Below are 18,357 nucleotides of genomic sequence, written 5' to 3' on the forward strand. Positions count from 1 at the left end.
GAACAGACTAACCAGATTCACTGCCTTCTAGAACGGTTAATTTGCTTGAACAAACACTAGTCATAAGGTGATAGAAAACTCCCAAGCAGTCCACGACCGATTTTTCACTTCTGCTTGCGGCCTAGCAAGTACGCCTTTAGTGTATTAACGGTATTTTCACAGCTTAGTTTTCGATCTGAACCTTCGAAGCTGGCGTTCTTTTCAAAGGAGCAACGTGTATTATTGTTCGAAACCAAATACAGAGCTTCGTTCATGAAATGTTTGTGTCGACTATCTTCTGGACATTGCGGTGCCTCCTGGATTCGCCATTGTCGTGCACTGAGTCAGCATTGGCTATTGATTTCAATCAGAGTTCCTCTTGGCAACCTGTATGATCACAATGCCTTGCTGGGCAAATTCATCAACAATCAAGTTTTAGGTTTTCATCATTCAACAACAACAACAAAATTTGAGCGAACATAGAGACCAGATACCAGATTTCTCTTAATTGATAGAATGTAAATTGATGGTTAAGATGAGCGCGAAGAACGCCATTGTCAAAGAAATAATCTATTATTCGTGTTTATTTGTTTCAGGATGTCAAACCGGATATCTTCGCGAAAGTATTGGAAGGCGATAAGGAACTTGAAAAACAAGGAAAGAAGGTGTTGAAAAGGTTTGGTGGCACTTGCCGATCACAGCCAGGATTCTGGTGTTGCAACGTGGCGTTTTAGTATTTGCGAAACGCGTGGTTAATAATCTCGTATTTCACGTGGCACATAATCCCTTTAAGTAAAGCTCCCGGTAGGCCGTCGAAAAGGGTTGCATTAATCCGAGGGATATTTGGTTTATTACTTCCAGACTGTTGGTTATTATTATATCATAGGCATCAACCGCTACTTTCAAAACGTTTCGACATTATTTAGAAATGCGTGGTTGTGAATGGCCAAACATGTGTTAGGACTTGTACAAATTGAGGTCAGTCGATCTTGGTTTGCTCGGATCGAAGATTTGTTTTTACTCATTGTGTTGTCTCAACCATGAGTAATGGATGGTCAAAATCCAAGTTAATGTGCAGTACAGTCGATTTGCTGAATAGTAGTCACTCAAATCCGTATCGCCATTCACCGTTAACGCTCCCAGCTTTTGGAATACCTGCCTCGCCTTAGGTTCCATGTGGATTGGTAACGTCAGACTTTATGCAACAACTATGTTTTCAGTCAGAATATGTTTTTGGGCATATTCTGGGAATACAGCGGACAGTTGAGCACTCTCTAGCTCAACGCATACTATCAGACAGTTATGGAAGAACTGTGGACCCTGTCATTCACTCGCGATGTAGATTCGGTTGGTGACGAAACATTTGCAAACCGATCACTAGGATCAGAAAACACCTGGGCATATTGCTGCGTGGATGCCCGGGTTGGAAATGTAGGTTCGTATCGATTTGAGTACGTTTTTGTTTCTCAGTAGTGAAAACAACATGGGTATATTTTCATAGACAGAATAAATTGTGCTACCAAGAGCGTGATTTTGAAAGAACTGAGTGTCATCCTTCCAACGACAAGATAATAAAACCAGCTAAAGTGGAACACTGACTCTAACCAACTTCATATAGTAAAAGCCCAAAGAGCTGCTATATCGCGTGAAACAACAGCAAACCAACAGGCGTCCGAAAAATCCACTTTGTATTCCCGTTTTCATGTGGCCTTGCAAATAGCACACCAATGGAAGTTAATTCAGCTACAAATTATAGCCAGTAGCATGTAACAAAGCATATTCTCACCCGCCTGCTCGTTGTCCATTTACTTCATATGCGTTAGGTGATCAACGGATAAGCCGCACAGGAATTGTGCGGATAGATGACTAAAGCTGAACATTCATTCTGCACACCATAATCATGTGCCTTGGAGAGAAATGAACTGTGGAACCTTTTATACACTTCTGATTCCCTACATCATCAGTTAACAAAGCCTGTTTACATTACAACACGGCTTCTGAAACTTATGACAAAGCCAATGTTGTTGGAGAAGGTTGCACTCGACTTTCCATTTCCGCGGCTTTTTCGTTGCGCTTCCCTATGTGCAATAGTCCCAACAGATAAGCTACCCTTTAAGACCACCTTACCTTTCCCGTTGACTTGCAGCGGTCCTGAAGACAACGTTTTCATCTATTACTCTGGCCATGGTGCGATTGCCTATATTTCTTTCCCAAATGGAAAAGTGAGTTTCGACAACGTTTGTAACCACGGTTATGTTCGAAAAGAGGCTAAAATGAGAACGGAGTGATTGGGCGCATTGCCTCCCGTGTTTGTCCGTAAAACAGAGTTTATGGTTACAACTGGCCTGCACATACACCGAATGAAGGAAAATTAGCTACGACTTTCGGACGTCATTGTCAAGTTCGCTAGGTCTCGTCAAGGTGCTATACTGCTAACAGTATATAGATTTCATTTTTACCAAGTTCAAGTTCGCTCAACTAACATGATTTCGGGGTTGATTATCTACACTATTAAGCAAGCGGAGGTACGATATACAAGGAAGCTGGTCGTATAGGGTCACTCATGCGGCGTAGACGATAGGAAGACAAGATGTCATTTTCACTTCTCCGGACACAGCGCGAATCTCTGCTACTACGAATAGGCCCCGTCCCGTATACTTGAGGAAGCCGACAAACAATGTATAACTGTTCCATCCTTATCATTAACCATCTGCGTTGCGCTTTGTAGTTGCAAAATCTAACCGTTCGGTCACCGGTGGGCAACCGACAACCTGATTTATCCGCAGTTAATCAGGCTATAAAGTCGGTCATCCTTCAGTCAAGGGACTCACATCACAGGTACTTACACCTTGAGTGACATGACACAGCATATCCACTCGCCCTGTGAATCACTCTTCGTTCAGCACTAATTACAGTGTATTATGAGAGAGATGATATTTGGAATTATTCAGTTAATTAGAAATCACCCTAAATCTTCATCAAATGTGATTACGGCCAGATTTCTCTTCACAGATTGGCTTGACATACACGAAGGCATTTCACAACTCAACGAGCAGTACATGACTTATCCTGCAATTCCTTATATCAAGGGTACATGTACCCAGATAGAAGCCCATTGAACTGAACGGATTTATGTGATTTGATCATTGTAGTCGTTTTAATATGTTATCACACATTAAACATTTAAGTCTATCTCGGCGAATAGGATGTGGAAATGGTTGAAAAAGGCCGTGAAATAGACAATCGGAGTGATAGTGAATCAATCGTACAAACCGACAACTCATCATTCTGAATTTTTGATTACGAGCTTATTCATTTCGATATTGGCTCTTGCCTGCCCAATCCAAGTGAAAACAACTCAATGTCATCCGGATAGCTGGCTAAACTACGCAGGAGGACGGCGAGTTTTGTAGACTGTCGTTGAAACGTTTGTGTGCAATCACACACGGAACTTCAAGGGGACGAAACAACACGCATTCGAACGTAGAGCTTCAACTAATCCTGGTGGAAAGTGCCTCCAAAATATCTACACGTCAAGCTATGATCTTTCGATTTCATACGAATTTTCTTTTCATTTATGCTCTGCTACAGCTCACTGCCACGCAATTGAACGATATCCTCGTCAAAATGCGTTCAAACAAAAAGTATAACAAATTGGTGTTTTATTTGGATGCTTGTTACTCTGGCTCTATGTTCCTCGATATCCTTCCTTCAGATGCCGGAGGTAAGTAGCGTATTTTTGGCCAGAACTCGTGAGGATCCTGTGAAATATCATCCCGAATTTCTTTCACATATGGAAGAATACCGCAATGGCTAGTACAACAAAACGAATTAGCAAGCAATGTTCATGTCTGTTCTCTTGTGATCTGGATTGTAGACAGTCCCCGACCATCTGCAAGAAGCCTCTAGCCGGGTAGCGAACAATATCCAACATTCATCAAATAATGTCAACTCTGTTGCTGAATTAGTTTCAGGTGGTTAGAAGACATCATTGCAATATCTGTGCACAACCTGTGATATTTGGGGCCCCTCTGCCGTGAATATCGTTCCCAGGTGAATACCGTGTTTGCAAATTATGAGCGGATCGTGCGTCGTTTGTAAAAAGTACACTTCCACGGATCGTGCTACAGGTATAATACAAGTTTCGTTCACGTCGATGGGCCCTTCTGATGGGGGTTTCACCCGAGAAAAATATGATATATCTACATGCTGATGAGATTTGGTCGCCCTGAAATGATTCCAAGAATTGAGTATCATCGAGGGAATTCAAGGACTGTTGTTTCCTAATGACCCAATAAGCGTGAAAGCCATGCTCTTTTGTCAAAGATTTTTCAGCGAACTTCCGATTAGTCTGTTAGCTTCCGAATTCCTGTAGCGTCACAATTTCTGTGAGCCACGATATCAGTTTGTCGATAACATAACTAACCATTTCACGCATTTCTTCATAATGGTTAATTCGTTTTTTTGTCTGAACCCCCAAAATTGCAGTCTACGTGACAACCTCAACCAACGAAGAAGAATTAAGCTATGGTACTTTTTGTATAGACCCGCGAATCGCTGTATGTCTTGCGACCGAATACTCTTATGCCTGGATTACGGATTCGGAACACGTGAGTTTTATCAAAACTGTTGCAGACGAGCCGCACATGACAGTTCACCACCATCATCACCAACACAACCACCACCGCCACTTTCACCGCCAAATTCGTTTTCAAACATGAAATTTTTTGGAAATGCAGAAGTCACGATCGTCCGGGACACCAAATTAATGAAACCATTAGTTGAATATCAAACATTTCTCATTGAAACTTTAATATGGTTTGCCTCTGACCTCGCAGAGAGATGTGAACGAAAATATCGAATGTCTGATTGCTATCAGCATAACTCGCGCTCTACGATGGAGATCGCCTGATTCCCACTGTCACTGGTTAAAACGCCGCAAATTTGCCTTCCTGTTGATGTTAGTGGAGTTGTTGTCATTTCAGATTCAGATCGCCTGAGTGGGTGTCTGAGGTTGCATGTGTATTGGAGATTGTGTTAGGTCAGTGCTAGGTCCGTTCCCCATCCATTTGAATTCTCCTCTTTTGAATGGGACCACAAATGAATTTTGAATGCACGCACGGAGGTGTCAGTGTTGAAGACGGATGTTGACCTTACTGACGATGATGACGCTGATAATGTTGATGATGGTGACTGCCCTAGAGCGTCAACTCCTCAACATGTGTATATGTATAGGGTCCTGACAAAGCGGACTGCTTTGTGATTCATTAGTAGTGTGTGTCATTTCGTGCGTCGGTTTCTGTTGAGGGGAGTGTTTTAATCCGTGCCCAGTCCAAATTGTCATAAACCTGGAGGTGAATGGAACTTGACATGGCGGAAGGCAATTAAGGATTCTATGAAAAATTTGTGCTGTATGCGTATGGTGTCCTGGAACACTGGGGTGGTCACCGGTATGGTATGTGTCCTCCCGTAACCCATTCCTCATAACTCTAGTGGCTTCAATATTTTTGCCTCCATTGGATCCATTCGAAAGTTGCGTAAGCATATCCGTCAGCTTCACATAGCCTACATTGTCATTACTATTCACCCTCGCACAGAAAGACTTGAGAAAGCGCACACTGAATCAGCAGTACGTGGAGGTAAAGAAGCGGACAGAACAAAGTCACGTGATGAAGTATGGTGATATGGTGAGTCAAAAACCCACGCAGCTATTCAGTTGAGTCACTTGTGAAACGCCAGACAGTTATGAAAATGAGGGCATTTTTGACAGTTGAGTTTTGTTGCCACCAAAGTGTGACGTCAAACGTCAAAAATAGCTGACTAGGGGCTTCAGGTTCCACAAACGAAGTTCAGCAAGGCAGCTAGTCCAGGTACCTAGATTTGCAGGCCTACGACATGTCATCCTTTGGATAACCAGGCAAAGGCGTTGGATACCTTGTGATCTATACCTTCCTGTGATATGATACAGAATGAACTCAAATCTATATGAGTCATCCACAAGTAACTCAGAGGAATAATGCATTTACATGAGAATTGAAGCTCTTACCTGAGAACTTATCACTGGAGGAGCTAGTCAATATGTGACAACGTGGTGTGGTTTCCCGTGATTGAACGATCATTGGGGCTGCGCGGTGTCGATGTAAACGGCAAGCACACTGCTAGTCAAGCTATTGTGGTTGAGCGTTTAAGTTATCAATCATTGGCCGGCAAATCCCCGGTGCCTCATGCCCTACTGGCTAAATGCGTTTTGTTGCATACTCTCAGGAACGATCGGACATCTAGTCAAGGCTCTTCGGTTTCCCAACACAGATTGGCTTCAACGACAGGATGGAATATCCAATAGAATGTGAAAGTTCTGCTAGTTGGCTTGAAGCGAAAGTGCACAATTACACAGACGTTTGTTATGAGCACGTCGCAGACCATTTCTGGTGCGATTCAAGTTTAAAATATAGAAATTTACTACGTCTACAGCGAACTATCTAGCTGAGTTAAACGATTCAGTCAGATATTCAGGCTCATTGTGTGTGTAAGAGACTTGCACTGATAGAAAACAATGATGCTATGATTCCGCCAATTTTCTAGCCCATGATGTTGGGAAGCGTGGTTTGAACATTAAAATAATTTATGCGATTTTTAGTAGCTGACAGCCAACCAATTGAAGAAAGCTCGCTTCTTCCTGAACTAGCGAGTACCTCCAAGCACACATTCGGAATGTGCGTCAGCCATACGTATATTGCGCACTTGTTACCTCAGTGCAGAACGATGGATGCATTTTAGACCTGTTACTCGTTTTATGGAACAAGCCGCTTTCTGAGTTGATAATACACTAACGAGCATTTGTTTATTGTTCATTTCAGACGATGGGAAGTCTCCCAGTTGCAATGTTCCAAGGTCATTATCATCTACTGACGCACCGGAATGATGAGGCATCAAATGTGTGTTCAGCGCAATTTTCGACATTTTGAATTATCTATTGGAACAGTCGTTACTTACGCCATTATATGATTGGAGAACCAAGTGACCACCCAAGGTCCAACACCTATCGAATTATTTTTGGTTGCTTTGGCATTGAATGTGCCGATCACTTTAGTGATAGAAGCGCTTTCCAACATCCTAGTCGCTATAACCACATGTTTTCGTGTTATGCGGAGGTCCGTTTGTTTAGAAAAACGGGCACTTGGGGCATGATTCTACTTTCGGCTATATGGGGACCACTTCCATCTCGATAAAAAGAACAAGGGTGGTTGGTGCACGAATCTGAATTATGTATCACCCAGTCTGTTAGATAAGTTAGATAAGCTTCTCAGATAAACTGACGTGTAGAAAAATTCATATTTACATAGGTAAGTGCAGTCATACAAAATAAACAAATAGACAAAAAGAAGGACAGCTTGACAGATAGACTGAGGTGTAGACAGCAGGAGAAAGAGACGGGGTATTGGATAACTACGTAGGTAGACAGATCGACAGATAGGTAGATAGATAGATAGATAGATAGATAGATAAACAGACGGATAGATAGATAGACAGTTGGTAGATAAACAGATTGGTAGATAAATGGTCAGGTTAATTTTTCCAAATTAGTGAGTAATCCAGGAAGATCGTTCTCCCAGTCAGCATTAACAGAGCTTATTTTTAACCGCAAATGTGGCTCAATTGTTTTCCTCTTTCCAGTCCAATGTTGTAGATAGACAACTCTCATCTCGGACGCATTTGTTTTCACTGACTCGACGCCTGATGTTGGCAACAACTGAGGAAGAACAAGAATTCACTTCTCGAAAACTGCGCCGTGCACTTCAGGTTTGTAGTGTTTTTCTTACACACTTTATCACAAAGAGATAAGTGATTGACCGATGAAAAGATCGTTCCAGGTAAGGGTTGAATTGTTCAGTAGAGGATACGGGTTTAGGATGCATGGGGCAGGTAAACGGTAATATATTTAGTGTTTTGGAGGCCGTTCTTTGAACCAGCTGAAAATATAACGTGGTCAATTTAGTTGGGCGGGAAATCTATCAGTAGTCTCCAAACTATTCCTGTGGCTATTCCAGCTTGGCCACGTCGTCAAGGAAGCGTTCCACGACATTGTCATGGATGTGACAACCCACCGGAGGCTATTGGTAAAGGACGTGTCCAAGAGAGATGAGCTCATATGTTACGAGGCCGTATACGATCACTTCGAGACGCACTGCTTCAAGATTCAGCAGGTGAGTTGAACTCGTGTTGCACACAAACAAATGTTCAAACATGTTGTCGGTTCATTCACCCTTGGCGTCACTTAAGACGAGAAGCAGTCCCAAAGAACTCCAAGTTGAACGTCCGGTAAACGACCCCTACGGTAGGAAATTACTGGGCAACTCTGATACGTACACCACCAGCACCCTCGTTCCTTCCTTAAAATTGAACGGTCGTTCCCAACAATGCTCTTCGGCAGTTTGTGGGACGGTTTTCGGACAAGTATTTTCTCTATGCTTCTTATCGCCAGGGCGAATCATAGAAAATGGAGGGTGGTTTAGATTAATCGTAATGCTGAACAATCCGAAGTTCTCTGGTAAAATGTCGTCCTATTACATGAAGTGAAAAAGTAATCACATCAAGAATAACAAGACTTCAAAGAAGCTGACTGACTAAATTTCAGTTCAGTTCATTTCAGTTCACTTCAGTTCAGTCCACTTCAGTTCAGTTCATTCCTGTTCTGTTCATTTCATTTCAGTTCAGTTGATTCGGGTTCAGTTCAGTACAGTTCAGACCAGTTCAATCGACATCTCTTTACTTCAATTCAGTTGAGGTCACTTCAAACCAATCCAGACCTCTCACGTTTAGTTCAGTTCAGTTCCCAACAGTTGAGCTAGGTCGAATTCAGATCATTGCAGTTCAGCTCAGTTCAGCACAGTTCCGGTCAATTTAGTCCATTTCATCTCAGTTCATTTCAGTTCAATTTAGTTCAGTTTATTTCATTTGAGTTCAGTTCAGTTCGGTACAGTTCATTTTAGTCCATTTCCTTCCAGTTAAGTTTACTTCCTCTAATATCATTCCAGTTGTGTTCGTGCTCTTTAATTTCATTCTATTTCATTTCATTTTTAGTTCATTTACCTTGAGTTTAGTTCAGTTCATTTCAGTTCAGCTTAGTTCATTTCATTCCATTCAAGTTCAGTTCAGTTCAGTTTTATTCAGATAACTTCAGTTCAAAGCAGTTTATTTCTTTTCAGTTCACTACAATAAATCGGCTCAACTGGCTGGCCCCTTTGCATTTGCTGGAATGAGTGTACCGCTGGCCGTGCTTAACCGACTACCACGCCATGATGATTGATTGTTTTTGTGAATTGACATTTAGCAATCGTGACGAAGGTTCCATGTGCTCAACGCTGTTAAGCAGTCTTGTGACTGGCTTTCGGGAAGTTATTCAAATCGAACAATTTCGTGGGGTTCACACTTTCCCACTTTTCTGCCACCTTGCTGTAGACTTTTGCGTGGTCTCTTCTTAGGGTGAAGGAGTTCATATCAAGATGCTTCAAAATGTCTGAAGTTCACATATAGTGATACACGCCAACACCTCTCACAAGTAACTTTTTTTCTAATTTCGGACCCAGTAACCGCTCAGCCCCCAGAGTGCATCACTGAAAATACTCCCCACTATTAATATAGTTGCTACCCTTCTCGGGAATGCTGGATTATGATGGTGTAGATTAGGGTAAATATGGTGTGAAAATAGTTTCCTGTTACTTTGATAGCATTCTTAGGCATTGGTCCAAACCTGCGTTGGACATTTATGATCCTGAATTCGTGGTGAATATTTCGTTTGCATGCCTGAGCTGGTTTCCTAGCTGCGATCATGATATCTATCCGTTTTCAGGTCCCAGAGATAGCTGAGCACACAGTCCATCTAATGGAGCTGTGCAAAGCCGGATACGAGGCCCAAACACTCATCGAGTCTGTCCACAGCGTCTGCTCCTAACGAACACGCACTATGTTGCGTTATTCTGCCAAAATAAAATGAATTGCAACTGTTCCGTATCGTGCATCGCTACCGTTAAAAGGCATGGGTTGCATTATTCCATCAAACTGGCAGTCAACAAATAGTCCGCCATGAACCTTAGGAATTCAGGTAAAATCGTGCGGATTCTCAGGTTTTCATCATCAAAACGCTTTCACAAATCTGACGTAATATCGCACGTTAGGTGTACAGGACCAATAATAAAAGACCGGCCAGTCACCACAGTAAGCGATGATCGATCAACAAATGACTAGTTGACAGCTCGTTTCCGGAGCTGGAAGTCAGTCAGTTTATTTGTGATGAACTAAATGAAAGCAGTGACCAAAAGGTTGGTTGCAATTTTGCCGCACACATAAGCTAGATTCTAATTCAACCAACTCCATCAGTAATGTCGTGTTGCGAAAAAATTATGATCACCTGATATTCACCCGAACGAACGATTTGCACTGGCTACAGTCATTTACGAATGTCGTACTGAATACCTACTGATGCCAATAAAATTTGTAGACTTCAAATTCTAAAAGTAATGATGGGAAAGCAAATCAACCATTGACACGAATTTGTGAATTTCTGTATCACAGAAACAGAAATTCTTTGGAACATCTGAAATGACCTTCTCGAAACAGGAGAGAAGATTGGGCGGCTTGCGTAGCAGTATTCAGTCAACCAAAATTGCAGTGATGCATCTTCTACATCAATTCAATATCTCGGCCACCTTTTCAATTATCCCGGCGCTTCCTAATGACCATCCATCTTGTAATGCACCGCTAACTGCTATCCCCCCAGATGAAGAATCTAACGAGGGGACGGGTTCAATAAGAAAACGGATATCCTGTTATCCACAAATAAGGTGCACGAGAGCGTTTTACTTTCCTGCCCCATTATCCATAATCATGGCGCTAGTTCCTGCCTTAGCGAGATCCAATCACATAGATGACCAGCCAAACTGTTGAATGCCGGAACCGCTAGCCGGGCCATCATGGGTCCGGGTCGAAACTGCCTGGAGTTCGTGAGATGCACACCGGTGGTGATTCGCAGTAAATACAAAACTGCTTGACAATGATTCTCAACTATTTTGCATAGAACATCCAACATAGGAACATCCAACAAAGATTGCGACTACTTCTCATGATATTAGTCATTATGGGACGCCATCCACCCTGGTGTAGTCGTGGAACCTGCCAACAGTTTGAAAACCCATCTGAAGAGAGTCCCACTTTGCTTAGTTTCTCACACTGAATAGACAGAGTGCATAACATTTGATTAAAATCACTTTCATAACGCACAATTCCTGTCGTATGAAATGTTGACTTTAGAGCAGACCTTCGATTATACATGTGTTCTAGATTTTCCACAAGCTGCACAAAACACCTGCAAGTGATAGAGTAAATGCCTGTGAGCGGTAACACAATAATCTCATGTAGATTGCGTCGAAATAACCAGTTTTGTATCGCGATGCAATGCTCTTGAAGCCGACCGAATATCGACACGTAACAAGCGATTAACTCGGACTTTGGATATCCGTGTGCCATTGGTGAATGATTGGTTGTTTTATCCAGGAGGAAAATGTCGACAGCTACTGCTAATCCACACATCTCCCATCGTGACGCCCTTCAGTGAGTGGTTTACTGAAGCTGTATGATACATAGTGGTCTGGATACCCAATAATGTACTTCATCTGGAGTATGTAGCAAAGAAATAAAAATAATAACGCTAGATTTAGTATACAGTTACAAAGATGTGAGAGAAAACAGACTGTCTGAAAATAGTGTTTACTTGAAAATACTCCCTCGTTTACTCGGGTAACATCAATCCGATCACGATTGTCCGGGGTCCTCTTCTGAATGGTCCCCACACAAAACTGATTCCGAGAACATCCTAACCTGTTTTGATACCATGGTCAGCATGCAGACCACATCTCCAAGCATTATTCCAAGCAAAATGGGGAGAGAATGACGACAAGAAAGCGAGTGACTTCAGTTAACAACCATATCCGGCGGCGCCTCCAACTTGAGTTATTTTCAAAAAAAGATTTTAAGCATCCGCAATGGTTGTGAGAGAACTCAGGGCTTCGAATAAATAACGTCCATTTGTAAAAATTACACAAATGTTTCCTATGTTCACACTAAGGCTACATGAAATTTTGTGCGTACCTACGGGTTGGACGGGCTTGCCACTCACCCAGTTGAGGGGTGACTTTTGAAGTTCCTTCGTATAATTTCAGCCACCTTTCTCAAAGCAGATTCCGACAACTTGGATGTGTATCTACAAGTCGGTCGTGAACAAAGATCACCTAACTGATGAGTTCCTCGGAGTTTTCATATGGTTCGCTAGTCTGGGAGTGCACGTGAGTCAACTTCAAACCCGGTTTAATAAATTGTGGATATTAGCGGCTGAAAATATGTTTATTGGCAAATGTTTTGAGTACCACATACAGTTGCATAATTACACCTTTGAAATGGTCATGGAACCTGTCATTATTAGGCCATATTTTTAACCAGTTTTTTTGTCTGGATTTAGCCCGTTCGGGTTTATATTCGCCTGTGCAATCCACGGTCATTGGATTGTGTTTTGAAGCCACACTTGAGTTTTTCCATTGAAGCCACAGCCAGAAACTGATCAATAAATGCATAAAGTTCAACGCTAGGCGACGTATGATGGAAATACCGTTTCAGCCGCAGCAACTGTTGTGATTCCCTCACTGTTCACTTGGCTCGTTCTGGTATGCCCGATCTTCTGTCAACACTCACCGGTCAGAGTTAAAAATTAATTCTGTGTTTACTCAGTGTCTCTAGGCTGAACATATTTGACACTTGCACCCCAGTCCTACGAATGACCAGATAACCGATCGTCCACGACCTCTTTCGGGGAACGTACTCCGCATAGGTTCTTTCCTACCGAAAATCATGTCGTGTGTGGTTCAAATGGAACAGGCCTAACCAAGAACTCTGAGAAATGAGGAAAAATGTTGCAAGAATTGCGGATTGTCCACGTAATGACTGTCAAACAATGTGTTCAGCCCTAACCAAGGAGTTAACTTGAGTTCTTCGGGTAACTCGAACTTCCGAAAGCAGTCGTTCACGGGTGAGATGAACTTTACCATGATCCAATGCTTAAGTTTTCTAGTTGATATATTATCACAAGTGCAAGCCCACTGATTGAGAGTTAGCCAATGCGTTCAGCCTTAACCATCGAGTTTGGTTGAGTTCCTAAGCTAGATTGAACTTCCGAACGCAATCGTTCACGGGTGAGATGAACTTTAACCATGTTCCAAAGGATACGCTTGCTAGCTGAAATAATATTACAAGTGCAAGCCCACAGGAATTGTCGATGTATTTCTCATCTTCTAATTGTGTAGAATGGCAGAGCGTTTCACTTCATTCTGCTCTGTGCCCATGTCCATTAGGCTCATGATCTGAATGTCAACTTGTATTTGACATTCAGCGAACGGCCAAACACAATCAACATGCTGTCGTCACATATCCCCATCACCGACCTCGTTACCATCATCACCGTGACCATCATCACCATCATCACCGTCATCGTCGTCGTTATCAGCGTCCTCAGCCTCCTCCTCGTCCTCATCGTCCTCATCAAGTTCTTCATCACGATCGGTGACACACTGATATCAGTGTTGGCTACTGATGCCTTCCTGGGGAACGACCATGATATGTTTGAACGCGTAGCTGTCAAAAAAGCAACAAATGAAGCCAATGAATGGACTCGGTGTGAGCGTCCTACAGTCAGGTGCCTGCATATCCATGCATTGGTTCAGGCGACCTGGAGATAGACTGACAACATGAACGCGAGATACATCAATTAAGCATCATATCCGGCAGCGTCTCCAACAAAACTGATTGTGAAGAAGTGGAAAAAATGTACAGTGAGCGGCCTAATGCTAGCTCACTTCAATCATTCTCAGGTACTTCCATCTGCTAGCATTTATCCAGGCAAACTGGAGAGAGAGAATCATTACACGAAAGCCAGTAACACCGAATAAATCCATGTCCTGCAATATCTCCAAATTGATTTGTTTCTATAACAAAACTCAAAATTCTGCGGTGGATGGGAGAACATTTCGGTCCCTGAATGAATAATGTCAATTTCCAAAAAAAGTAATCCTAAAAAAGGTTTTCTCTGTTCAACCTAGTGTTTCATGAAATTTTGATTCTGTGTCTAAATGTAGGGAGTGGTTGCCACTCGGAGAGATGATGGGTTCATCTATGGTGTTCATCTGTGTAATTCCTGATAGAGACTGAATTTATTCGAGAAATCCACGCATCTGGATTTTACTTCTTCGAATGTGACCAGTGCATGCGTGATTGTTGCGTTGGGTGGGGATTACTACAAGCTGATTTCTATGTTTAACTAGGTGAATGTCGGGATCAATTTGGGTATTCAGCCTTGGACGTCACCTGGCTTAAAATAGATGATTACACAATTTCCAGATGCACATATTATATTGCAACGGGATAAATTGTCACATTGCTATTTATGTACAGAATGATTTCATGTGGCTTTGGTCAAGCATCGCTCACTGTGCTGGATTCTAGGCTGCGAAAATCGGCTGTGATCTGCCGCTGTATATCAGGCGATATAATGTGGTTGGCTCGTCTGGGGAAACACATAATTCCACGATTAACATGCAGCCACCGTAATTGTGTCAACAAAGAATTTGTCACTGTCTTGGTATATGATGTTCTAATTTTTAAATGTATCACTCGTCCTCCAGATTTCGCGTAAATGTGCTCTTGTAATTGCTTTAGCTGGACAACTTAAAGTTGCAACGCGGCACCGAAAGAAGAGAAGCTTACTTGTGAATCGACACTGTTATTTTTCGAGCATGAGACTGGCCATAGGATGGTCTGTGCAGGTCACTCTGATTAGCACCGTCTGACGTCATTCGATGTCCGCTGCCCAACACATCGTACAGCAGTTCGGAATTGGGAAGTAAGAGAAAGTTAGGTGTCACTAGGGACAACTTCTTGTTTGGCGAAAAAAAGACTTGTTTCAACCAAAGTCCACATTTCAGCTACGTAAACGTAACTTTCGCACCATTCCGTCATCCATTTCGAAAAAAACAAGATTGAATAGATTTATCGCTCAACCATCTACTCAACCAAATGTCGGTTACTTGAATATCTTGCTCAGAAGATACTGTGTCCTACTCTGGTATGGAACACCATGAACCTGAGAGAATTTTATGAAAAGCGAGATCTTATACGACTCTTTAGTCGGCCTTCTCACAGACAACCTTATTCGTCCGAACTTAACAGTAACGTTTAAGCTCCACATTTCAACTCCTTGGGACTATGCAAGGCTCATTTATCTACTTTTTGTTTTATAACATCTCAACAACCATAGGTGTATGGGAAGAAAGAAGAGGTCAAGTGTTCGGAACACCAGCCAAGGTGCCGAGTGTTGGCTTCTTGAGATTCACAGTTGCAGTAAACAACAGTGAGGGTGGAACAGATGTATAGTGTTTCACGACTTCGCGTACCTAAGGAAAGTTCGATGATGATTCGCTAAACGTTTCTATTTTTGTCGGCGGTGGGAAGGTTTTCCGTGCAACACCGAGTTAACTAGAACTGATGATTTGCTGGCTTTGGATCATTCACCTAATTCCAGAAACGCAATAATGCAACGCGGCATACTCCCATTCTCAGAGAATGTGTTACTTTACCTTAAGTCTTGTTTCGTGGTATAGCTGTCAGATATGGCCAGCGAGAGTAGTAATTCTAAGACGCATTTGAGTCCTCGATCAAACGCGGCCGTCTCAAGACCGTAGCTGATATAGACTAGTGTCGGCAAATCAAGAACGACAGAGTTAGCAAACGATAGTTCGGGTGTGTGAGAGGGAGTTCGATCGAGAGAAAATTGACTGCAAGAAATAGACTTCGAAAATACAGTGCATGCCGGCGTGAGCCTCCTTCCAGGATAAAGCTAAAAATCCTCAATCATAGCAATGTGATGTCGTCTCTCTCTCTCTGCAAGCAGTAATGTGGATATGAAAATATTGAAATAATCTGCGGTGAACCAAATGACCTCTGAGACTGAATATCCGAATCGATGCCCTCATTCCCACAGGGTAAGTGGAACATAGTCATTCAGTTGACGTTTCGATAACTAGGACTTATCATATCCATAAAATAATAAATCAGCATCCACACACAAGATTTTTACGCATAAACCAAGAATTTCACGCTGAAAATCGGCCCCAAGTTCTTCGAGTGATTTGAGAGCACTTCAAATGGATTTCATTCATTAGAGGGCGGCTCGATGTTCAACCGGTCAATTGGCAGAACATTTCAACACTTTCATCCTGGATGCAACAACCCAACATATGCCAAGCTTTATAGTTTTCTATCGATTTTTAGCCAGTACTCGGCTGACGACTGACTGGTAACATCCGCATTTCGGATTGTCGCAGTCGATAGTACAATATTTGCTATCCCCAAAATTTGTTTTATGCACTATATCCAAATGATTTCGGAGTGGAATTGACTAATCCCTTAATATGTTAAATCAATAATTGTATCCCCTATGTGAAGATGAAAATAAGATTAAATTACGCCGAAAATCCTAGGGGCATTTGCACATTTCCAAACCTGGACCCTTCTTGAATGCCTAAAACGATTGTGGTTTCCACGAATTTCTTAGAAACGATGTAGTCGACTAGAAATTGATAGCCTAGCCTTTTGGGAGACCTGACAGTATTCCAGCCTTCGTTCCTCTCGGCGGCATGACAGCTTGGCACCGAAAGAGTGCTACAGCTGGACGATGTTTTCTACCAGACGAGGAGCACCGTGAAGGCGTTTCATGCTTATCGGGAACCATCACCAGTGCGCGGAATTTCACGAAATTTTAGGTATGTTCGAACCAAAACCAGGAGGAACCGGCTAGCAGTTTCAGAACTTGAACTTTGGGTCTCGAGCGGTTTTTAGGCACCGTGATTAGATATCACTAATCCAGAACAGAGCACCGCTGATCCATCAACCGCGGAAAACCACAACACGTGGCCACGTTTTTGAATTGGCAAAACAAGCGACCGCAACCCAGATACGACCTTCGCTATTCAGTAGACTCATTCATCCCCTGACCTATTAGTGAATCCAGTCTACAGGGAAAGGTCGGGGGCAGTGTAGAACAGTTCCATCCTATTTGGTAAACATCAGCAATGCGATACCCACTAAACCGGGAGAAAGTGTCGGTTTAAAGTTGCCCACTACTGCGATCGGTGTTTGGAGAACGATGTCTACGTCTTTCCAGAGCATTATGTTTCGACGTGGAAATCTATCGAGAAAGAGATGCTTATCAGACGGTGTCTAATTCCTGTGGAACTTCGTGGGCATACTCTTGAAAAAACCGGTTAACTTGAAAAAGAATTTTTAAAAAACGAGTCCCATTCGCACATGAATTCGGTTTAAACTGGAGACTCAATTGAATTCTCCAATTAATATGATGCCACATGTCACTACGATAATCGAGATACACCCGTGAATAGAGGAGTAATCCAAAACACAAATGGTCTGGGACAAGGCCATCGATTGTTGAAGTGGCCAAGCATGCCACTTTTGAAACATCAGGTCGTTCGGCGTGCTTCCGCGTTTCCGGTTGATGGCTGCAATCGATTTGATCCACTCTGTAATTCAGGTCCTCCACTTTTGAATCATCCTTGTGCTCCTGTGACTTATCGAATGCTGACTGGCAGAACTGATTTCCTAGACAACTCATTATTAAGTGGAAATTATCTGACATCAAAAGGTTGCTAGCATAATACAAAATACCGCAAAACTTTTTTCTTCCAAATACCATTACTGGTAAGTTGAACATCGCTAAACCTTTCATGGATTTCACCGAATATTTGAAACGCCGCCTCAACTCGCATGCCATGAACACGTCCAACCGAACTTGTTGGTGAAACGAAACTCCCATTTCAGAAATAGGTAGCAACTTGAGTTCAGCAGCCGATAGGATCTGCTTACTGTTCGAGGTCAGTGGTGAAATACTTGTTCTATCAGCAACAAAACAGGAAATTCACGAAAAATTACAATCGCTGTATCACTCGCCTGCTATCCTGCTTAGTGCTCACCATCTGCCCGATTATCACCGCCCGTGATTCACACAATAATTAGACGCCACATTTGGATAATCAGCTTGGACGCTTGTTCATCTGTGTTTACGTAGGTACGCCGGATGCCGCCCATCCATCCGCCCATCCTAACTTTCCATTTAACTACATACCTAACTATGTCTATTACTATCAAGCTATCTATGAATCTCTCTATGTACCTATCAAACAAACTAACTACCTATCTATATATCTATCTAAATATCTATCTATATAACTAACAAACTAGCTAACAAAATTTCCATCCAAAGACCAT

General features: G+C 42.4%; 1 protein-coding gene across 1 annotated transcript; it reads left to right on the plus strand.

Moving 5' to 3' along the window:
* Window positions 1–575: 575 nt before the first annotated feature.
* Window positions 576–9,980, plus strand: T265_15453 (hypothetical protein; the record flags this gene model as incomplete). The annotated part of the gene is made up of 9 exons (XM_009178183.1): window positions 576–655; window positions 2,126–2,201; window positions 3,571–3,703; window positions 4,468–4,589; window positions 5,577–5,666; window positions 6,837–6,914; window positions 7,654–7,779; window positions 8,028–8,183; window positions 9,830–9,980. Coding segments are annotated over 9 exons (963 nt in total), but the record flags the coding sequence as incomplete, so codon positions are not given.
* Window positions 9,981–18,357: the final 8,377 nt, after the last annotated feature.

Source organism: Opisthorchis viverrini (assembly GCF_000715545.1).
Source record: "Opisthorchis viverrini unplaced genomic scaffold opera_v5_517, whole genome shotgun sequence".
NCBI lineage: Eukaryota > Metazoa > Platyhelminthes > Trematoda > Opisthorchiida > Opisthorchiidae > Opisthorchis > Opisthorchis viverrini.